The sequence below is a fragment of the Grampus griseus genome (genome assembly GCF_964374135.1).
Source record: "Grampus griseus genome assembly, chromosome: 15".
In the NCBI taxonomy this organism is placed as follows: Eukaryota; Metazoa; Chordata; class Mammalia; order Artiodactyla; family Delphinidae; genus Grampus; species Grampus griseus.
Genome location: NC_139009.1, coordinates 25,006,225 through 25,027,735, shown reverse-complemented (window position 1 = coordinate 25,027,735; position 21,511 = coordinate 25,006,225). Strand labels below are relative to the sequence as shown.

Sequence of the window (21,511 nt, the reverse complement as noted above, 5' to 3'; positions counted from 1 at the left end):
CTCTTTCTTCTTGCTTTTGCTATTGTTTGTATTACGAAGTCTTGTTTCATGTGTTTTGTTTATATTTTATTGTTTTATCTATTTTTAATGTATAAGGGAGTGTTCCATAGGAAACAGATGGAAGTATAAACCTGATAAGTCTTCAGTACAAGCCAGCCCTAAGCCCTAACAATTGGAAGTCCCATTGGATTGGTGATCAATTGTTGAAAAAGTGATTGATGAAACTTTGCCTTAAGTATCCTGCAGAACCTTCATGAGAACACTGTCCTGTCAGTTTGTCAAAAAAAGATCACTTTGATTAGTCCATATTCTGGGATTAGTGATCTGTAGAGTTTGTGACTGTTGATTGTACAGACTCTTCCTAGTCATCCTGCTTGGCTGGAGAATCTGTGACACTAACAAAATACACATTGTCGATCAACCACCATGGCCTCCCTTTCTTGCAAATTACCTATGTCAAAGTCTCCACCTCCTCCTAGAAGAACTTCTGCCCCTTATATAAAACTACTTATAATCCAAAGTCTTGCATTTTCATTAGTAAATTAGAAAAAAATCAACATAGAATAACAATTACGAGAACTTTTGACATAAAATCAATTTTTTAAACTGAGAAGACAGAACACCAGTGAACAGTCAGCTTTGTTAATTGGTACGCTGAGGCTTCAAAAGAAAATTCTAATTCCAAGACCGTCTCTCTGAAAGATTTTGCAACCTTCTGAAACCTACCCTCCTGGCATTTTTCTCTTTCTCTTCAGCTGTCCCTGACCTTCTAAGTGACATACCTTTTCTTCAGGGTTTTCTCAGGAAAATCAAAATCACATTGTAAACTTACTAGACCAGAAGTCAGATTTATAGAAGTTAAATGAAAACTCTAATCTAGAGCCAAACCCCAGGAGTTTAGGAAAATCTTTTTCCTAAACTTCAGGGAGACAGGCAAAAAAAATTGCTACAGAACTCAGGATTTTGTTAGATACTTAATGTCCTGGACTACAGATCTGTACCAAATAATTCGTTTGTTCCTCAGAAAGGGTAAAATGTTTTATGTCAGCAGAGTAGAAAAGATTTAAATAACTCCACTGTGTAATAAAAGTTAAAAAATAAAAGTAGAAAATATACCATTTAATTTCAGCATCTTTTAAAGGAAGATTGACCAAAGATTCAAAATTGTAAACTAAATAAAAATGAAAGGGAATTCCCTGGCAGTCCAGTGGTTAGGACTCCACACTACAACTACAGGGGGCCTGGGTTCATCCCTGGTTGGGAAACTAAGATCCCACAAGCCGTGCGGTTTGCGGCAAAAATGATGATGATGATGATAATGATGATGATTGGAAGTTTCCTGAGGTCTTATTTTTTTTTAGTTCCCTAAGGATTGAACCCAGGCCCTTGGCAGTGAGAGCGCAGAGTTCTAACCACTGAACCACCAGGGAATTCCTCTCCAAACATTATTTGAAAAGATTTTGAAACAATGAGGAAGTTGCAGAAAAGTTTTAACTACAGTGCAAATAACTTTGTTTTCCTTGAAATGTTAAGTTGTGGACCTGCTGCCCCATCACCTCCAAACATGTTAGTGTGTATTCCCTGCAAACAGGGACGTACTTCTATGTAACCACAGTAACAGCCATCAAAATCAGAAAATTAACAATGACACATTACTGTCATCTAACCCTTAGACTCCGTTCAAGTTTTGTCAGTTGTTCCAATAAGGTATTTTATAGCAGAAGGAACCAGTTCTAAATCACAAGTTGCATTTAGTTGTCATTCTATTTTGTCTCCTTCAGTCTGGAACAGTTCTTCAGTTTTTCACTTGACTTTCACGAATTTGCCAGTTACTTTGAAGATTCCAGTTATTTTGTAGAATGCTCCTGGAATAGATTCAGGTTGTGAATCTTTGACAGGAATATCACGGTAGTACTGCATTTTTCTCATTGACCCTATTATGTGAAATTTGGCCCAGTAATAACTTTCATCACTAGATTAAGGTGGTATCTGTCAAGTTTTTCCACTGTAAAAACTGTACTTTGAAACTATGTGAATGTATTCATACTTAATCACGCTTTCAATTTATTCTTGTGTTTATGTATATGTTCATATTGGCTCATAGTTTCTTATTTTACCTCATGGGTTATAATCCATTACTATAATTACTTTAGATGCTCAAAATTGTCCAGTGGGAGCCCCTCTAATCAATAATTCATCCTCATCCTTCTTTAAGCACTTTCTTCTTTTCTGGCGCAAGATATTCTGGGTTATCCTGTATTTTCTCTGCCCTAAACCTGGAGTTGGCCATTTCACCAAGGAGCCCAGGTTCCTTTAGTGGATATTATGCACCAAATGTTTGTGTCCCCTTAAAATTTGTATATTGAAACCCTACCACCACAACATGATGGTATTTGAACATGGGGTCCTTGGGAGATAATTAAGATTAGATGAGGTCATGAGAGTGGGACCCTCAAGATAGGATTAGTGTCCTCATAAGAAGAGACACCAGAGAGCCTGCTCTCTCTCTGTCACTGAGGACACAGCCATTTACAAGCCAGTGAGAGCTCTCACCAGAAACAAAATTGGTCGGCACCTTGATCTTGGATTTCCTACCCTCCAGAACTGTGAAAATAAATATCTGTCATTTAAGTCTTGCAGTCTATGATATTTTTGTTATGGCAGCTCAAGCAGACTAAGATTTTGATACCAAGAAGGGGGATGCTGCTTTTAAAAAACACCTAAAAATGTGGCAGCTTGAACAGACTAAGACAGTAGAGAATTTAGAAGACAGGAGTAGTATGTGTGCTCATTGCTTTTGGGGTGTTAACTACTCCAAGGCCTTCTCAGTGCAAAGAACTGGGGAATATGTGTACACAAATATATTTACATCTACATTTCTTCATCTGTTTTTATATATCTTAAATCATGAATTCATACTCTTAAATCCAATTCCAGCCCAACCCCACAGGTTTCATTTTTTTTGTATTCATAACTCCATTCTCTGACAGAAACATGGCTCCACTATGGTTAATATATTGACTTGTCTGATTAAGTCTCCTGCATGTAAGCAGTTTGTCATCTTTGCTGACACCTTTCCCCAATACACACCTCTCTATTCTTGAGAACTTATTCCTCATTCTAGGTTGCCCCAACGCATATGAATAACTTCCTTACTCTGTCCCCAATACCCCATACTAAGCTGCCCATTATTGTAGACACCCTCCTCACCCCACTTGGTCTATGACACCCCACTTTGGGCCACCATGTTTCCCTCCTTCCCACTGCAAAACCTGCCCTGAACAACTGTGCGGAAAAGAAGCTAGCATAGCTGGCCTGAGATTGCTATCTTTTGAAAGGCCAGATTCCAAGTTTGGTTGGCATCTGGGAACTTGGATTTGGGGGAGGGTTTCCACCATTCCCTGAGAGTGGTTCACTGTGCCTAACACAGTTAGGCCTAACATCTTCACCCATGTTGTCATAACTTGATGCTGGAGGAATTAAGTGCATCCTGTGTAATTCCACTGGGAGAGGACTCTTGGAAGCTGGTGCTTGGTTTCCTCTGGACTTTGCCCCATACTCTTGTTCTCTTTGCTGGGTGAGATTATAATATGCATCCTCATTAGTCTACCTTACAATAATACTATACAACTTTATGTACAATATAATAACCTTATTTCAACATAATTCCATTCACTGCCCTCTCCTACCCTTTGTGCTATCTTTATCATCTACTTCTACATACATTATAAATACCACACTGTAAATTTTTTTAAAACAACAAATAGATATTCAGAGAAATTAAGAAAACATTATCTTTTATATTTACTGACATATATATCATTTGCAAAGTTCTTAATTCCTTCCTGGCGATACAGATTCCTATGGAGGATTACTTTCTGTCAGCCTAAAGAATTTCTTAAAGCATTTCCTATAATGTCAGTCTGCTAACAACAAATTCTCTTAGGTTTTGTACACCTGGAATAGCTTTTATTTTGTCTTACTATTTTGAACATTCTAAGTAGACGCAGAATTTTAGGTTAACTTTTGTTAATTTTTGCACTTTATTTTTTTTAATTGATATACAGTTGATTTCCAATGTTGTATTAGTTTCAGGTATACAGCAAAGTGATTCTCATATATATATATATATATAAAAGTTTCTAGATTCTTTTCCATTTTAAGTTATTACAAGATATTGAATATAGTTCCCTGTGCTACACAGTAGGGACTTATCTGTTTTTTATATAGTAGTGTATGATTTTTGCACTTTAAGAATGTCATTCCATCATTTCCTGGATTCCATTGTTTCTGATGAAGTTAGCCACCACTTTTACTGTTTATTCAAGTGTAATGTCATTTCCCCTCTCTGGCTGCTTTTGAGATTTTTTTGATTGGGTTTGGTTTTGTGCGTGTGTGTGTGTTTTGCAATACTATGCACCCAGATGTGATCTTTGTTGCATTTATTCTGCTTGGAATTCACTGAACTTCTTGGACCTGTAAGTTGATGTTTTCCAACAATTTTGAGAAAATTTCAGGCATTACTGCTTCAAATATTTCTCTTGCCCCATTCTTTTCCTTTCCTCTCCTCTGGACCTCAAAAGTACCTTACATTAGACCGATACTGTCCCACAGGTCTCAAATCTCTGCTGTTTCTTTTTTTCTCTGTGCTTCAGTTTGATAATTGTACTGGCTGTCTTCCACTTTTCTTTCCTCTGCTTGTGCAGTTTACTGTTAAGCCCATCCAGTGAACATTTAAATTTAGACACTATATGTTTCATTTCAGATTCTAATTTTTAATCACCAGACTTTCCATTTGGTTTTCAGTTTCTATTTCTCTGCCAAGAATCCCAATCTATTGATCCACCATTTTTTCCCCTGTACATTTTTAAATGTATTTTAAAGCTGTTAAAAAATAATTTTGTTAACTCCAACATAGGGTCATCTGTGTATCTGCTTCTATATATTTTCTGTTGATTACGGATCATATAATTTTTCTTTGTATGCTTAAGGTTTATTTTGTACTGGACTTTGTGAATGACATGTTGTAAAGACTCTGGATTTTGTTTTCTTCCAAACAATGTTTTATTCTGGCTAGCTGTTAACTTACTAATGTATAACCTTGATGCTGTGAAAGCCTGATTTTAAGCTTTGTTTCAGTGAGTTTCTTCCCATTTTGCCCAGAGTCCTAAAGTACATCCCTTAGTTTTGGGATGTCGTCCTTCCTCCTAAGCCACGGCCCGTTTTGGGTTTCAATGGGAAACCAGAAGTGTTTACCAAACCCCTCTTATTCGCTCTGTATTCGTCCAGCCGTTGTTACCACTACTCAGTTCCTTGGACTTCAAGTATTGCTTTCTGCTGGGTTCCTTTGAATATCACACCGCACAGGTACAATTTTGGAATCCACCAAGCATTTGAAAAGAATTTGCAAGCAGATTTGGGGGATTAGATCTCTGAAGCTCTCTCCTTTTCAAAATTTCCCTCCTAATTTCAAGCTGTCCTAGAAGCCCCAAATGACTCCTCAGCCCAGCAAGACTGTCACATTCTGCTTGAATTCTATTTCCAAGCACACTGCACAAGCTGGAAATTGCCCTCATGGTAAAAAGCTAGTTAATGTGGATCTCTTCTAGTATATGATTTTGTGCTGTTTTTGCCTGTTTTTGATTGCTTTCTAGAGTCTTCTAATCACAGTTTTTTATACTTTGTTCAGACTTTACATTTTTATTGGCAAGAGAGTCAGTCCAATAAAAGCTATTCGTTCAATACCAGACTGCAACCTCTGAAATCTCGAAAAATTTCAAATAAAAAAATTAAAAGCAAAATAAAGTTTATAATTTATTTCCAATCCATTAGGATAAAAACCCACTTATGCAGCTGAACCTTTTAATTCATTTCTTCTGAAGAAAGGTACAAAAGACCAGAGTAAAACTGAGACAGGCATTTAAAGGAAAAACCCTCTGACTCAGAGTCCAAAAACAAACTGTAAATGGTTCATTCTACCAAAAGAATTAGTTTTTGTACAAAATATAATGAATTTTACACTATACACAAAGACTGCTGTATATTTAATTAAATTAGAATTCTAGTATCTGATTTTCCTCCAATTCTTCCCAAGCACAAAGTATATATGCAAGTCGGAAATCTAATAACCTCAATTGGCAGACTGTCTTAGAATAAGCTTTTACCCTTAAGATATCTGGAAAGACAGTATTGATTCTTTCCCTTGGCTCAAAGTCCAGTACATCAGTAAGTTTTAATTTAGTTTACGAAACTCTGCCATATTTACATGAACAACACACTAACGTTTAATGTTTAAACATTACCTTTTACGAAATAACATGACACAGAGCTCAGTGCAAAATCTACAAGGTCACAATCTAAGCCTAATACTAATTCGGGAAACCTCAGCAACTTCTATCTTTATTGAAAAAGACCAAACCAATCCCTTACACATCCTACTATATAATTATTCTATGTTTATGGCCCTTCCATGAGAGAAACACAGCTTAAAATAAAACTTGGTCATAGTTAAGTCAAAGAAAATAGTTCTGTAGCACTAAGCTCAATTTTAGACCTCATCAGGAAATTAAAGTAACTTCCATACACGGATGGATATTCATACAGTAATATAATTCTGAATCAATGTTTATAACAATATTAATTTGACTTTTATATAACATTTGAAGTCTTTGTTACCTAAAACCTTTCCCAATAAAAAGTGAGCTACATTCAATTATTGCAGATAATTTTATGATAATTTTAAAGGAGTTTATATTTTAAAAGTTGAGTTTAAAGCACACAGACTTTTAATACGACTGACCAGTTATCCAAGTATCAATAATGTTAATCTTTTTCTAAATGAAAAGAAAAAATGAAATTTTATGAGCTTTATTGAAAATGTTTTAATTTGGGATGTTCCTAATTCTTGTCATCGTGTATATTTCATCATCTGTCATTATCAATATTTTATATTGGATGGTTTAGTGTTTGAGACCTTAGAAAGATACTACTCATGACCTAAAAATATGTATGGTTCTGGCTTAAAAAATTTTTTTTCTATTTATCTCAACCCTCATTTTTATTATCCAGGGAGTTCTATGGTTAGAAGAAACATGATTTAAGTTATGGTTACAGATAGCACATGATCTTAAGAAATCATCTTCTATATTTAGATAAATCTTTAAGATGAGAAAGAGTAAAGTGAAGAAGAATGTATGTCTTCATTATAAAATTCTTATCTAGTGGGGGCAAGTTTTTAACTTTAATATATTCTCTCTAAACCAAAGGTATTTTTCCTAAATGAAAAATATTTGTTACTACTATAAAATTATTATTTCCACCCATGACATTTTACATAAAAGCACCAAAGAAAATTTCTATAAACAAACTTTTAACCAGTAAACTAAGGGCAAATATCTATTTGCCTTTATTACAATATTTAAAAGGCCATGATATGAGTCTCTACTTCCTACAATGACGTTTTTATAATAAAAACCCAGGCATACTTATACAAACAAGAAACAGAATTACTGTACATTTTTGGGGAACAAAAGGCAGCTTAACAGACTAAAACTTTTTAGTTAACAAAGTGAGCACAAGAAACCTATAAAATGTATGCAATGTATAAAAATTCAGTAATTTTTTTTAAAGTTTCACTGGAGGGATTAATAATTATTAAGAATAAAACATGGTAAATCCACTGGCTTGTAATTATCCTATAAACAGTAAGAAAGTAATAAGCAATAAATTAGAAATGTCTTAGCTCCTAGTACTTCCCTTCTCTTGCACAGAAACCACTTTTACAGCAGTTAAAATTGGCTTTCTTAAATATTAGAATTCTAACAGAAAATAAATTCCATTAGGAATAAGTTAACAGTCTACAATAGATTTCTGACAAATATATTAGAAAAAAAAATACATCAGGTCACAGGAGGACTGATCTACATGTTGTATGACAGAGTGTCTGAAAACGTCAAAATTTCTCCTTCTCCATTTCACTAGATTTGTTTTGTTGCTATCATATTACTTTCTAAATTGTTTGGTAGAAAGGTAATAGAAAAATAAAAAGTGAAAAGGATACATTGTTTAATGTCTGTAGATTTATGAAGAAGAAAAAAACCTTCAAAATACTTTTTTCCTACTACTGTTACATAGGAAAAAGTTTCATTTGGCACACAATTTGTAAAAAGAAAAAAAAAAGAAACAGAGTGTTTGGCATTCCAATCACCCATAGTGTAGTAAAGACAACAGTAGGAAAGGAAAATAGAAAAAATTACTATTTTAAGAAAAGATGTCAGAAGACAAACAACCAAAGGCTCTTGTGTCTTCTACCATTCACTGTCTCTGGAATACTTTCATCTGCAACATAATATACAAATTATTATTTACATTATGATTATATTGGTAAAGAAGACCAGAATCAGTTTTTGTTCTGCTCTAACTTACAGTGCCCATCGGGATATCTGTGACCATCAAGGCAAGAAGGCCTTAAACAAAATATTCCATTTGCATTGTATACTTTATTTAAATTTATTTTACGGTTCATCTTCTGGGGTGCACAAATAATTGTAAGACTCTGAAAAGTCCTGTAAACTTAGGCTGAGTTTCTGTAGCAGATAACTATTCATAGAAGATGGTAGGTTTCTCTCTTGGAAAGTAAAACGTTCTGCAGGTTTAAACAGTAGTATCTCCAAAATCCTTGTTCCAACGTATGTATGCTTCTAAGGTTTGAGGACTCACGCTGCGTTTTATCTTTTTTAAGGATTCGGTGAAGTCAGATAATCGAATATTTCTCATCTAGATTAAAAAAAACACACATGACGATAGATGAACACATATGCAATAGTTAACCCAATGATGGATAAAAGTAATGATGCTGTTTATTAATGTTAAAATATATAGAGATGTATTCTTAGAAAATCATGCCAATCATCTTATTTTATATATTATTCTTTATTAGGCAAGTTTGCTATATAAGAAATCCTACCAAAATGCTATACCAATATACTTTCATTTCACGTTTTAGCTCCTAGGTATTAACATTTTAAATCCCAATATTTTTCCATTATAAAAACAAAACATACTCATTACAGAAAATTTGACAAAATACAGACAATCAGAAAAAAGAATCACTCACAATTCCACCGTTCAGATATACAACAACTATTGGCTTATCTCCTTCCAGTTTTTTTTCTGCGTATAGTTCCACGGAATTTTGCACTCTCAAGTCTCACTCACCACAAACACACTCTAGCTAAATTCATGCCAGGTTTATCAGAAAGGAAAGAGGAGTTTACAAGATGTACACAGGACTTTGAAGGAAATATTGCTCTTTAACTACAAGAGCAGTTAAAGAGCTCTTGGAGGAGGCTTATGTCTGAAATTTTCTAATATTAGTATTGCTTATAATACATTTTTATGTCAATTTGGTCTTATATTCTGAGATTTTTAATTGGCTTCAAGAAAGTAAAATAAACAATACTGAGTTAATAAATGCCTAATTTTTACCTAAGGATTTTCAAAAGGCAAAATGGAGTTTGGCACAAGATGACCGGTATTAAAAATTATCACTTATGTATTATCACATGTATATTTTGCTCCCAAATGAGAAGTTAAAGAAGAACTGGAGATAAAACTTCAACAACTGATATTTATCTATATTATTCTTTTTATTACTCTTATAAAACCCAATCTAACTACTTCACATCCTCTCTAATATCAACATAGCATAGATAAAGAAAATCAACTACATTTGTAACTTGTAGCCTAATCTGAAAAATTTGTCAAAATGGAAAAGGATATATTGTTACCATAATCGCTGCATGACCCCTATTTGCTCCTTATTTAACTGTAAAACACACACTGGCTCTTCCTAAAGCCCAAAATTTAGAAGAATGATGAATGTAATTGAATCTATGATACTCCTGAATATCTGTTATTAAGATTAAGGTTTCAAAAGCTTTTGATGAAATTCTAATTTATGTTCATAGTTCGGGTGTGTGTGTGTGTGTGTGTGTGTGTGTGTGTGTGTGTGTGTGTGTGTGTGTGTGTGTGTGTGTGTGTGTGTGTGTATTTCACTGTGGAAAACAGTATGGAGGTTTCTCAGAAAACTAAAACTAGAACTACCATATGACCCAGCAATTCCACACCTGGGTATATATCTGAAAAAAACAAAAACACTAATTTGATAAGATACATGCACCCCAATGTTCATAGCAGCCTTATTTACAATTGCCAAGATATAGAAGCAACCTAAGTGTCCATCAACAGATGAATGGATAAAGATATGGTGTGTGTGCGTGTGTGTGTGTGTGTATAATATATATATATGCACACATATATTATACACACAATGGAATACTACTCAGCCATAAAAAAGTACAAAATTTTGCCATTTGCAGCAACATGTATGGACTTGGAGGATATCATGCTAAGTGAACTAAATGAGACAGAGAAAGACAAATACTGTATGATATCACTTACATGTGGAATTCAAAAAATACAACAAACTAGTTAATATAACAAAAAAGAAGCAGACTCAGATATAGAGAACAAACTAGTGGTTACCAGCAGGGAGAGGGCGAGAGGGGCAATGTAGGCATGGGGGAGTGGGAGGTACAAACTATCGGGTGTAAGATAGGCTCAAGGATGTATTGTACAACATGGGGTATATAGCCAATATTTTGTAATAACTGTAAATGGAAAGTAACCTTTAAAAGTTATATAGAAAATATGATATTTTAAAGTTACTAAGAGACTAATGTATATTAACAGGAAAAATCAACCGGTAGCTAGTTCAGTAAAGAGGGAAAAATAAATAGCAAAGAAGTCTTATCAAAATAAAATAATAAAAGAACTAATAAAGTTGAACTGGATACAAACTGTGTGCTTTATAAACAAAGTACATTATACTCTGAGTTTATAACCAATGATTTTCAGCACTACCTTTTAAAAACACAGAATTCCAACACAATTATTTGAGTTTCTATTCTCATAAACTATAAAAGGCAAATTAGGTATATCTCATCTAAATTTCTGCATATAGACCAGCACCTGATAACACAATTATTAAAATTGTACCGAAGAATGGCTGAAAAAAATTCTAGTATACAATTTTAAAACCAAACTACTTGTGTTTTTCTGTCATCTCATAAATAAGAAAATAGAATGGATTTCCTTGATCTCTATAATAAATTGCCATTATTTAGTATTTATGTATTTTAAAATTATTTAATGGATACCTATGCAGTATTCACTATTGCCAGACTTTTCTAAGTTCTTTAAAAATATTAACTCATAACCCAGGACTAATGACTAAAAGCTATTATCAAATTATTAATACTAAAATCATTAGGTTAAAAATAAACTTAAACTGAATGAAAGCATACAGTAGAACCAAAAACTATAACACTGTAACCTGACTACACATAATTAGTGGAATGGTCACAAAAGGTACCAAAAAATGTTATTTTTTGTAATTCATTCAGTAGTTTTAATTTTAGTATATGGTCTGTCCAAGGGACAAAGACAGAGGCCTAAAATGTCACACAATGGGCCTTTCCTCAACTTTAGGGGGCCAGAGTACATATATGAAATATCAAGTTTACCTGTCCTGAGTCCAAGGTAGGGAGAATGGTGTGTGGAAAAGAAATAATTCATGCACAATGCTTACTTTCTGGGTAGAAAAGTACTATTAGGTTATGCTATAAGTATAAGAACATTTTAAAAAATCATATATTGATGGGATACTGTAAATAAATTATAACCTTAAGACAGTACTAATACATTTTTAAAAATTAGAAAAATGTGGAATCAAAATTATGAATCAGATAAAAGGGACCTGAAACTTATACTTTAAACATGAATTTTTAAGGTAATGGTAGCTAAACACCAAAGTATATGACATGTGGAATTCTCTGTTCCTAAGCTTCATTCATGTCAAACACACTCCAGGTAAACTAGACTGCTGAAATGGAAAAAGGTGGTCGCAAGAAGTCTGAAGGCTTTCTTAGTAATGTAGTTGGTTAAGCACCATGCACAAGATGCCTGAAGACAACCTCAAATTTACTTGGAAGCCTGAAGAAAAAAGACTGCCAAAATGTACTCATACTCAAGTACATTTATTCTCTATGTTAAGAGTTCACTTGGACAGGACTCTCTGCAATATAATGTGCAGATCCCCTAGCCAGCCACCAGCCTCTAGCCCATGCCTCTGGGGTTTTTTATTGTTTTTTTTTGTTTGTTTTGTTTTCAGTTCACATTTGGACTCCACTGGAGTTCTATTCTCTCTTCTGTTCCAAGAATGAAGTCTCTTTGGTTAGTAATGTTTCGGTGCTATCTGAGCTCTGAGAGATAAGTTACATAATTCAAATCTGATTTAAACTGGCTGGTTACATAGTTATGATCATTCTACATATCCAATTCTATATTTTGCTGGCAATTTTTTTCAGAAGAAATGCTTCAGCATCTCATAAGGGGACCTCCCATATTTTTTAAACGTAATGAATTACATTACAATGGAAACTGTATTGCTTTTATAAGGAAGATATAAACATTACTGAAAAACTAACAAAATAGAACATCAAGGGATTAACCTGTTACAAGCTATATTCATAATGTATAAAATCCTCAAGTTGCCTATAATTTTGTTCTGTTTAGTATTTATGTAATATGATTTGACAGAAAATGACTTAATGATTATGTTATATTTATTGTGTATTACCAAAGGACACCATAAGAGACTAGTTGGACAGTCCTCCATATTTTGAAATGAAGCAAAATTAACTTTTTCTAGTTTCTAATCAGATAAACTAGAAAAATCCAGACAAAAGATATGTTTTACAATCTAGAGGACCAGAACGAAAAAAAGATAATTGTAAAATAGTATACCTCACTGGCAGACATATTCTTCACTTGTTCTGGTTTCAGTTCTGTAAAATATAAAAGTCACTTACAAAAAAAAGACTTCCAAGTTTAAACTAACGAAGTACAATAATCTAAAAGTATATGTTCAATATAAATCATTATATTAAAAGAAACATACATTAATATTAAGAGCACATACAATTTATAAATGCTTAGAATAATATTCCTTCTTAGGAAGGCATTCAATTTCTTTATATATTGCTCAAGAACAACAGATTCTACAAATTTCATAGTAAACTTAAAATAATACAACTTGTTCTTTATAAAAGGCATTCGTTGTTTTAAGCCAACAACTTTGTTTCAGAATAACAGCTAAAATATTCTAAAAAATACACGATTTATACATTAGCTACTGATTCTGAGTCCAGTATCTGAACAAGATTTCATGCCTCCTGCAGAAAGAAAGCTTGACTAAAATGCTTTACCCAGAGTTTCAAACTATATTCTCAAGATTACATTTATTATTCTCTAAAGCAGCAGTTCTTAATCAGTACCCTGTTTCACTGTTAGAGATATGTTCTAGAAGCTGAATGTTCCATGTTCAATTTTACCACCATAGCCAGTAATCTGAGTGCATACCTGAGAGCATCACCCATCCACTGCCCATGCTGCCTGTGGAAGAGTAGCTGAGAACATCTAGTCTAAAGTGATTATCACAGTGAGTTTAATCTAACATAACCTAAAAGTGATAGATGTGGTATTTCAGAGTCAACAAATTACCTTGAATCAAAACAGAGCAATGAATGATATACTTTGCTGCAATTTTTCAAAGATAACATATAATGATAAAAGTTAAAACTTCTATTTATATGTTTCCTTACACACATTAGTTTCAAGTCATACTAGAATACTGAAATGAAAAGAACCAAAAAATAGATAAGAAAATCTTCCCTTTATTATTCTTTTCCACTTGCTTTAAAAAGTTCTCATTTTCTTGAGTTTTCTGCTGCTAACCTACTATCAAGAAGCGAAACCTGCTGTCCAGAACAGGGCTCATGGTCCGCCACTCATCCACGGACTGTCTTTGTATTGTCTGTGAGCTAAGAATGGTTTCACAGCTTTTTGTTGTTGTTGGGAAAAAAAAAAAAAAAAGGAGGATGAGCAGGAGGAGGAGGAGGAGTCAGAAGAAGAGTGAGAAGAAGAAGATGCAACAGAGCATATGTGGCCCATGAGTCTAAAACTATTTTCAGAAAGGTTTGTTGACCCTAAGTCTAGAAACTTTGTATCAAGTTTTAATCAAGTTTTCCACTGATATAGTTTTACTGCTTTCTTACTAATAAAAAATACCTCTCAATAGGGACTTCTTAAACTTCTGAAGTGGTCTAATAAACAGTTGTAAATGTTTCAAGCTTTTGTATTCCTACCTCGGATAGGACCCAGTGCTGCATCTTTTGCCAAAGCTGTTAGATCACTTCCTGAGTATCCATCGGTCATTCTGAGAATGGGAAAGAAGAAAGAGCAACTTATTTTCACCTTTGCAGATTTAAATCTCCACAGAATAAGAGAGTAAAACCTAGCTTGCCTTTGTTATCAAGCAGACAGCTATGTGATTTGATTTGAAGGGCAGAGGAAGGCCTACTTGCTAAAAACAAACAGCCGACTGGTTCCTTATAATGCCTCGAATTTTCATTATTAGAACCATTCCTTTAGATTAAAGTATACTATATCTCCAGGAGGCTCCATTAAATTGTAAATTTGTGCCCTGGAAAGGTAACATCTATAAGCCATTGCTGGCCAACTGACACATAACCACAATTACTTCTCTATAAGTTAATGAGTCTTTATCTTCACAAAGAGAACTGCCTTGATGAAATGAGGGCCAATCAAGGAAGATTTCTTTAAATGTAGGACAGACAGGGTGAAGGAAGGGTCTGGGATAGAAGACATTGGCAAAAGGAGGCACACCTGAATGGGATGCCACAGTGGAGATCCTGGGCAGCCAAGACACTATCAAAGGGAACTAAGAACTAGGGAGGCAAAGAGGAAGAGGGAAATAAAACAGGGAAAAAAAGCATTTACTTATCATGTACTATGTTAAATAACCGCACAAACATTATTAGCAAAATATTTTATTGGAATTCAAAGAAGGATCTCAGTATTTCCAAGTACTGAATTTGTTATTTTTTCATAGGTATCTGGGAACTCAGAGTTTTTACCAACATAACTAGCTATTCACATTCTTATTGAACATTTTAAATTACTTTATGAGATTTTTTTCAATGACTAAAATTCATGAGTGTATCTCCTATATTCAGTTTCTACTTAATACACCACTCATAAAAAAAAGCTGAAGAAGTCAAAGTTTAAAAAAATTATGTGGGGCTTCCCTGGTGGCGCAGTGGTTGAGAGTCTGCCTGCCAAAGCAGGGGACACGGGTTCGTGCCCGGTCCAGGAAGATCCCACATGCCGGAGCGGCTGGGCCCGTGAGCCATGGCCGCTGAGCCTGCGCTCCGCAACGGGAGAGGCCACAGCAGTGAGAGGCCCGCGTACCAAAAAAAAAAGAAAAAAAAATTATGTGTAAGCAAAATAAGTTTAAGTGAAAATATGTGTTGGTGTAGGCAGATATGAGATGTTTTACATTTTAAAAATTACTTCAGGGCTTCCCTGGTGGCGCAGTGGTTAAGAACCTGCCTGCCAATGCAGGGAACACAGGTTCGAGGGCTGGTCCAGGAAGATCCCACATGCCACGGGGCAACTAAGCCTGTGAGCCTCAACTACTGAGCCTGCGCTCTAGAGCCCATGAGCCACAACTACTGAGCCCGTGTACCACAACTACTGAAGCCCGCGTGCCTAGAGCCCGTGCTCTGCAACAAGAGAAGCCACCGCAATGAGAAGCCCACACACCACAACGAAGAGTAGCCCCCGCTCACCAAAACTAGAGAAAGCCCACATGCAGCAACGAAGACCCAACACAGCCAAAAATAAATAAAATAAATTTATTAAAAATTACTTTAATACCACTTATAAGTTTTAATAAATTTATAAAAAGAATATATACTACCATCATTAGCTGTTTAGGTCATGTCTTCTAGAGGATCTAGAAACTAAAATTTAGACACCATATATATAAGAAAATGAGATGAGAGAAGGTAAAGGAAGTAGAGAATGAAACAATAAGAAGTTTTCTGATAAATTACTCATTTCATACATGAGCTTACTTTAAAGAAAACAAAAAGAATTCTTAAAAAAAAACAACTGCAAGATAGACTAAATCAAATTACTCACCTAGCAAGTTGTGCTAGTTCTTTTTGGGTCAATGGGCTTCCTTGTTTACATAATAGATTTTTTAATAAAAGTAGTCGTGTCTGAAAAGAAATTTTAAAGAATTATCAGTCCTAAGAATTGGCTTAATAAAATATCCAGGATTTAGGAACTGAATGATCTTATACAAACCACTCTACCTCTTAGAGCCTCACACATATATCTGTTAAAATAACAATTTTTTGAGAGTTCCTGAAAGAGTTAAAAACAATCCAAATAAAACACTAAGAAAGTAGCTGCTGTTACTACCAAGGATGCTAAGGGTCTGAGCTAGACACCACAATTAAAAAAAAAAAGTTTTATAGAGATATGAATTCATGTAACATGGAATCTCACCCTTTTGAAGTGTATAATTCAATGACTTTTAGTAAGTTTAGAATTGTGCAACCATCACCATAATCCAATTTTAGAACATTTCTATCACCCCAAAAAGTTCACTTGTGCCTGTTTGCAGTTAATCCCGACTTCCACCCACAGCCTTACCTAATCACTATCTACTTTGTTTCCAGAAGTGAGCCTTTTCTAGACATTTCATAAAAATGGAATCATATGATAGGAAATCTTTTGCATCTGGCATCTTTATTTAGTATGTTTTTGAGGTTCATCCATATTATGGTATGTGTAAGTAGCTCATTCCTTTTATTGATAAACAGTATTCCATTAAATGGATATACCACATTTGTATATCCTTTCACCAACTGATGACTTTTTTTTTAAGGATTTTTAAAAATTTATTTATTTATTTATTTTTGGCTGTGTTGGGTCTTCGTTGCTGCGTGTGGGCCTTCTCTAGTTGCGGCGAGCAGGGGCTATTCTTCGTTGTGGTGTGTGGGCTTCCCATTGCGGTGGCTTCTCTTGTTGCGGAGCACGGGGTCTACTTAGTTGCTCTGCAGCATGTGGGATCTTCCCAGACCAGGGCTCGAACCTGTGTCCCCTTCACTGGCAGGTGGATTCAGGCCACCAGGGAAGCCTGAAGACTATTTTAGATTCTCTGTAGTTCTTGGCTATTATTTATAATGCTGTTATAAAAATTCTTGTACATGTCTGTGTAGACATATGTTTTCATTTCTCTTGGGTAGATTCTTAGGAATGAAGTTTTGGGGTCTTACAGTAAGTTTTCTGTTTATCTTTTTAAGAAACCACCAAACTTTTCCAATGCAGCGGTACCATGCACTGGAAGACTTAATACTGTCAAGATGGTAGTTCTTGTTTCTGCCTTAAAAAAAATTCAAACACAGATACATACCTCCTCATTTGGCAAAGACACATATACCCGTTTGGTGAAACGCCTAAAAAAAGGATTCAAGCCATCTCAGAAATACAGTTTTGAATTTACAGATAATTCAGTTCAAGTAGCACATAACAAGAACAAAGCTTTAAATATAATGCTGAAGGCATTTGAATACATTTTAGTAGTTATCAGTATAAAAGTTACTCTTTTAAAATATTCTAGTTAAATATATAAAATAGATAACTAATAAGGACCTACTGCATAGCACAGGTAACACTACCCAATACTCTGTCATGATCTATATGGGAAAATAATCTAAAAAAGAGTGGATATATGTATAACTGATTCACTTTGCTATACACTTGAAACTAACACAAAATTGTAAATCAAATATACTCCAATAAAGAGTTAAAAAAATTCTAGTTAATGTTTAAAAATCCTTAATTCAATATTGTCAGAATTAAATTAACCATTTATGTATTTGTATTTTTTTAACAGCAGTAACACTTTAAAACAAAATATCTGATATAAGAAGTTGAAGAAACAGATCTCTGCTGTCTTCTTGAAACAAAACAATTAAAACCAACAAGGACAACAGAAACAGAAATGTAAACTCCATCATCAACAAACTACGTAACATTTACAGAACTAAAATGTATGAAGAAGGGCTGCCTAGGGCAGTGAAAATTACACTGACAAAGGTGAATACAGACAGCACCTGCCACTGCAAATTTTAGACATGGCTGTCAGAGCAGAATTTTCCAGAGGAAACAGAGAGCACACTCTGAGGGATAATAAAACTACCTCCCCATATTTAAACAAACATGTGAGGACTGGCTCTGCAGATCATGTGACCCTAGTCAGTAGCAAGGGAATGGCAAGGAAGATGAGTCTGAACAAAGAAACTCAAAGATACATCATCTTTGTAAGACGACATCAATCAGTCTGGCAAGATGACAAGCTGTTTTGCAATGACCAATCTTTTTCAGTTGAAGAAGACTAAATCAACCCAATCGCTTATTTATATACACGTATACTTCTTTATCAGGTACGGCTTTGTTGTAAGTCAGGGAGACTGCCCACCAGTCCAGGGTATTCATAGGACAACTCAAGATACATGGTTGCTATCTTACTTTTCTACCTCTTCTACAATATCCTTCCAAATTAGGTTTTCCAAGAAAACTCCCCTTATTCAAATAAAATTAATAAGCAAAAGAGACAAAAGCGTAGGACTGATTTTAAAAAACAGCGCCAAAAAAAAAGAGGGGAAAGAATACATTAAACATAAAACAGATAAAATGAAGAACATGCACAAGAGGATTTTGCCTTAAAGCAAATTAAAATTGTGACCAAATATCTTTCCAAGAAATAAAATAATTTGATGAAAAAAAAAGGCTCCTATGAAATAAGAGCTCAGTGAGATATAAAGGCTCAAGGAAATGACATACAAAGGCTCAAAGAAGTAGACAACAGAAGATGAAAAATGGGTTTGCAGAGATCAGGAAACCAATAAAAAAGAAAACAAAAACCACCACAGAAACAAAGGCTACAAAAGTAGTAGTAGTATTAGAAAGGAGATTAGACACTAACCCTACTGGATTAACCCATAAATGTGAATAAAAGCAGGCTGGCTTCAGACTTTCACACTGCAACATCCAATCCTAGAAACAATGGGGCAATGTTATAAATTCCTCAGGAAAAGAACGGGAGATCCAAGAATTTTATGCTGAGCCAAACTATCCTCCCAGTAGAAAGGGAATACATTTGATCAAACACAGGAGAAGAGAGCATATGGCTCCCATGAGCTGTGCTTTATCAGCTTCTCATGAAGCCCAGTAAAAGAGGGTAAAAATCAGTTTTGGTGTTTTGATACTTTAATCCAACCCAGAAGAAATAAGTAATTTCCCTAAAACCATAAAGTTAAAAATAGTTTTCCTGATATCATGCTGGTCCTGTCCTCAAAATCTTCAGTTGGTAACAAGAGACCAGAAGATGGATATAGAGAGGAAAATAATGAATTTAGTCTTAAAATTGAGAGAGAAGGAAACAAGAAATACGTCAGATGAACACGTGAGTAAATACATCTGTAATAAATGTGTGCGTTTCTACATAAATCTCCCTACCTGAGAACAGCCTCATCAAGCTCTTGTGGCCTGTTAGTTGCACCCATTACAAGCACTCTGTCATCTCCAGCAGATTGTACCTATAAGCCAAATTTTTTTTTTCAATACTTTTAGATAAATAACAAAGAAAAACATAATAAAGATATTTATTTCTAATTTGGGCCATTCAATAGGAAAATACCCTAAAATGCTACCACATTAAAAATATCATAATCAATACTTACACCATCAAATTCTATTAGAAATTCAGTTTTTAGACGTCTACTAGCATCGTGTTCTCCTTCTCTTCTTTCACACAAAAGGCTATCAACTTCATCTAGAGGAAATAAAAGGATCTCTAGTTTACCACTTAGGTTATTAATATAATGGGTCCTACTCAATTTATTAGACAGTTTTTAACTTTGTGCTTCTTTAAAACTTTTTACTTCTGCAACTATACTTCAATAAAAAATAAATTAAAAAAAACTTTTTACTTCTGAATAATCTTTCCCATCATATCCCTCACATTTGGAAAAGGGAATTTTACAAATGCTCAACTAAGTTGTTGGAAAACATGTTCTTACCTATAAAAATTATAGAAGGTTGAAGTTCTCGAGCCACAGCAAAAAGAGCTCTCACCAATTTCTCTCCTTCTCCCACCTAAAACAAGGCATTATATACACTGTTATACCCATAAAATGCAAGATTATTCCAGCTTTTTAAATTTCACTATTAAAAGTCTAGAACCAAAAAAAAAAAAAAAAAAAAAAAAAAAAAAAAAAAGTCTAGAACCTAGGAATTTAATTTCCTTTCTTTGCAACAACCAAAGATTTGGTTTAAGGAATGGGGCTATGGGAGTGTTCCTGAATTGTCCCTTATAATTTTAGAAAATAGACTACTTATTTATTATTTAAGACGGTCTGGTGAGTACTTTAAAAAATGACAAATATCTCTGTCTTGTTTCACTCTGCATTCCTAAGACTTGAGAATGGAATAGCTATTGGGATATAACTACTGAGAAAGAGGGAATACTAGAGAAGAGAGAGATGCGGCACGTATTCTTAAGCCCTAGGTTGCAGGGTATATTTATAGAAGCAGGTAAGTTGGAAAATGCTCTAAATAAAACTTGCTCTATTGAGAACACCGTGAAAACCCATTCTCACAATATCACTGTCAATAAATATCAAAGTATTTCTAGGAGGTCTATGAACACTCCTTAAGACATTCCCAGGGGCTGAAATACTATACTAAAGCCATTCTATGCACCAAAGCATCTAACGAAAGAGTCATGAGGTTTGTGGTAATCTACTGCAAAAATTATTTTGTTCTCTAGGTGGCATCTATTCTTTTTATTGAAAATTAAATAAAAGAAAAAAGGAAAGGCCCCAGAATTAGAATCTTCAAAACAAATATTCTCAGAGCCGGAAGGAACTGCAAGAGATCACCTCTTATGACATCAACACTTTATAAGTGAAGTAAATATAGTAAGACTTATTCATAACTGCTAACAAATCTTGTACATGAATTTGAAAGAAGATCTATGTATTTAATAAATAGAACCTGGTTTATATTTTTAAAAAATAAATGAAGTAAAGCCTAAAGTGATACTTTCTTAAGGCCAGCTTGGCATGTAAAAGTTAGGCTGGAATCCCTACCTCCTAGCTTCCAAGACAATGCTTTCTGTTATAGTATGTGCATAATATGGGTAAACCTACTTTAATAACAATTTTACGTATAAAATTTCACACAGGAAGTAAAATTTAACCAGGAAAAGTATCATTTTATAGTTATTTTTAATTACTTTACAAAATTAAGACCCCTGCCAATACCTGATTTGGACTTCTAGCCTCCAAAATACAATACAATAAATTTCTATTGTTCAAGCCAGCCAGTTTGTGGTACTTTAATACACAGCCCTAGCAAACAAATACAGTATTTAACAGAATAATTTCAATTTTAAAAGAACCTAGCAAATGCACATAACTTTCTACTTTGAAGAGTGATATTCAGCATA

The 21,511-nt window shown here is 34.3% G+C and overlaps 1 protein-coding gene across 5 annotated transcripts in view; it reads right to left on the bottom strand.

Moving 5' to 3' along the window:
- Positions 1–5,577: 5,577 nt before the first annotated feature.
- Positions 5,578–21,511, bottom strand: part of SPAST (spastin) — a 62,671-nt gene continuing 46,737 nt past the window's right edge. For 4 of the 5 annotated variants that reach the window (XM_082671993.1, XM_082671995.1, XM_082671994.1 and 1 more), the window contains 8 exons: positions 20,082–20,157; positions 19,743–19,834; positions 19,519–19,598; positions 17,411–17,453; positions 16,129–16,208; positions 14,268–14,338; positions 12,868–12,908; positions 5,578–8,775 (listed from right to left, as the gene is read on the bottom strand). In XM_082671993.1, coding sequence (XP_082528119.1) covers positions 8,653–8,775; positions 12,868–12,908; positions 14,268–14,338; positions 16,129–16,208; positions 17,411–17,453; positions 19,519–19,598; positions 19,743–19,834; positions 20,082–20,157 — 606 coding nt within the window. In that variant the 3' untranslated portion in view covers positions 5,578–8,652. The remainder of the gene's footprint in view (positions 8,776–12,867; positions 12,909–14,267; positions 14,339–16,128; positions 16,209–17,410; positions 17,454–19,518; positions 19,599–19,742; positions 19,835–20,081; positions 20,158–21,511) is intronic. The other variant, XR_014297783.1, reaches the window with a different exon arrangement.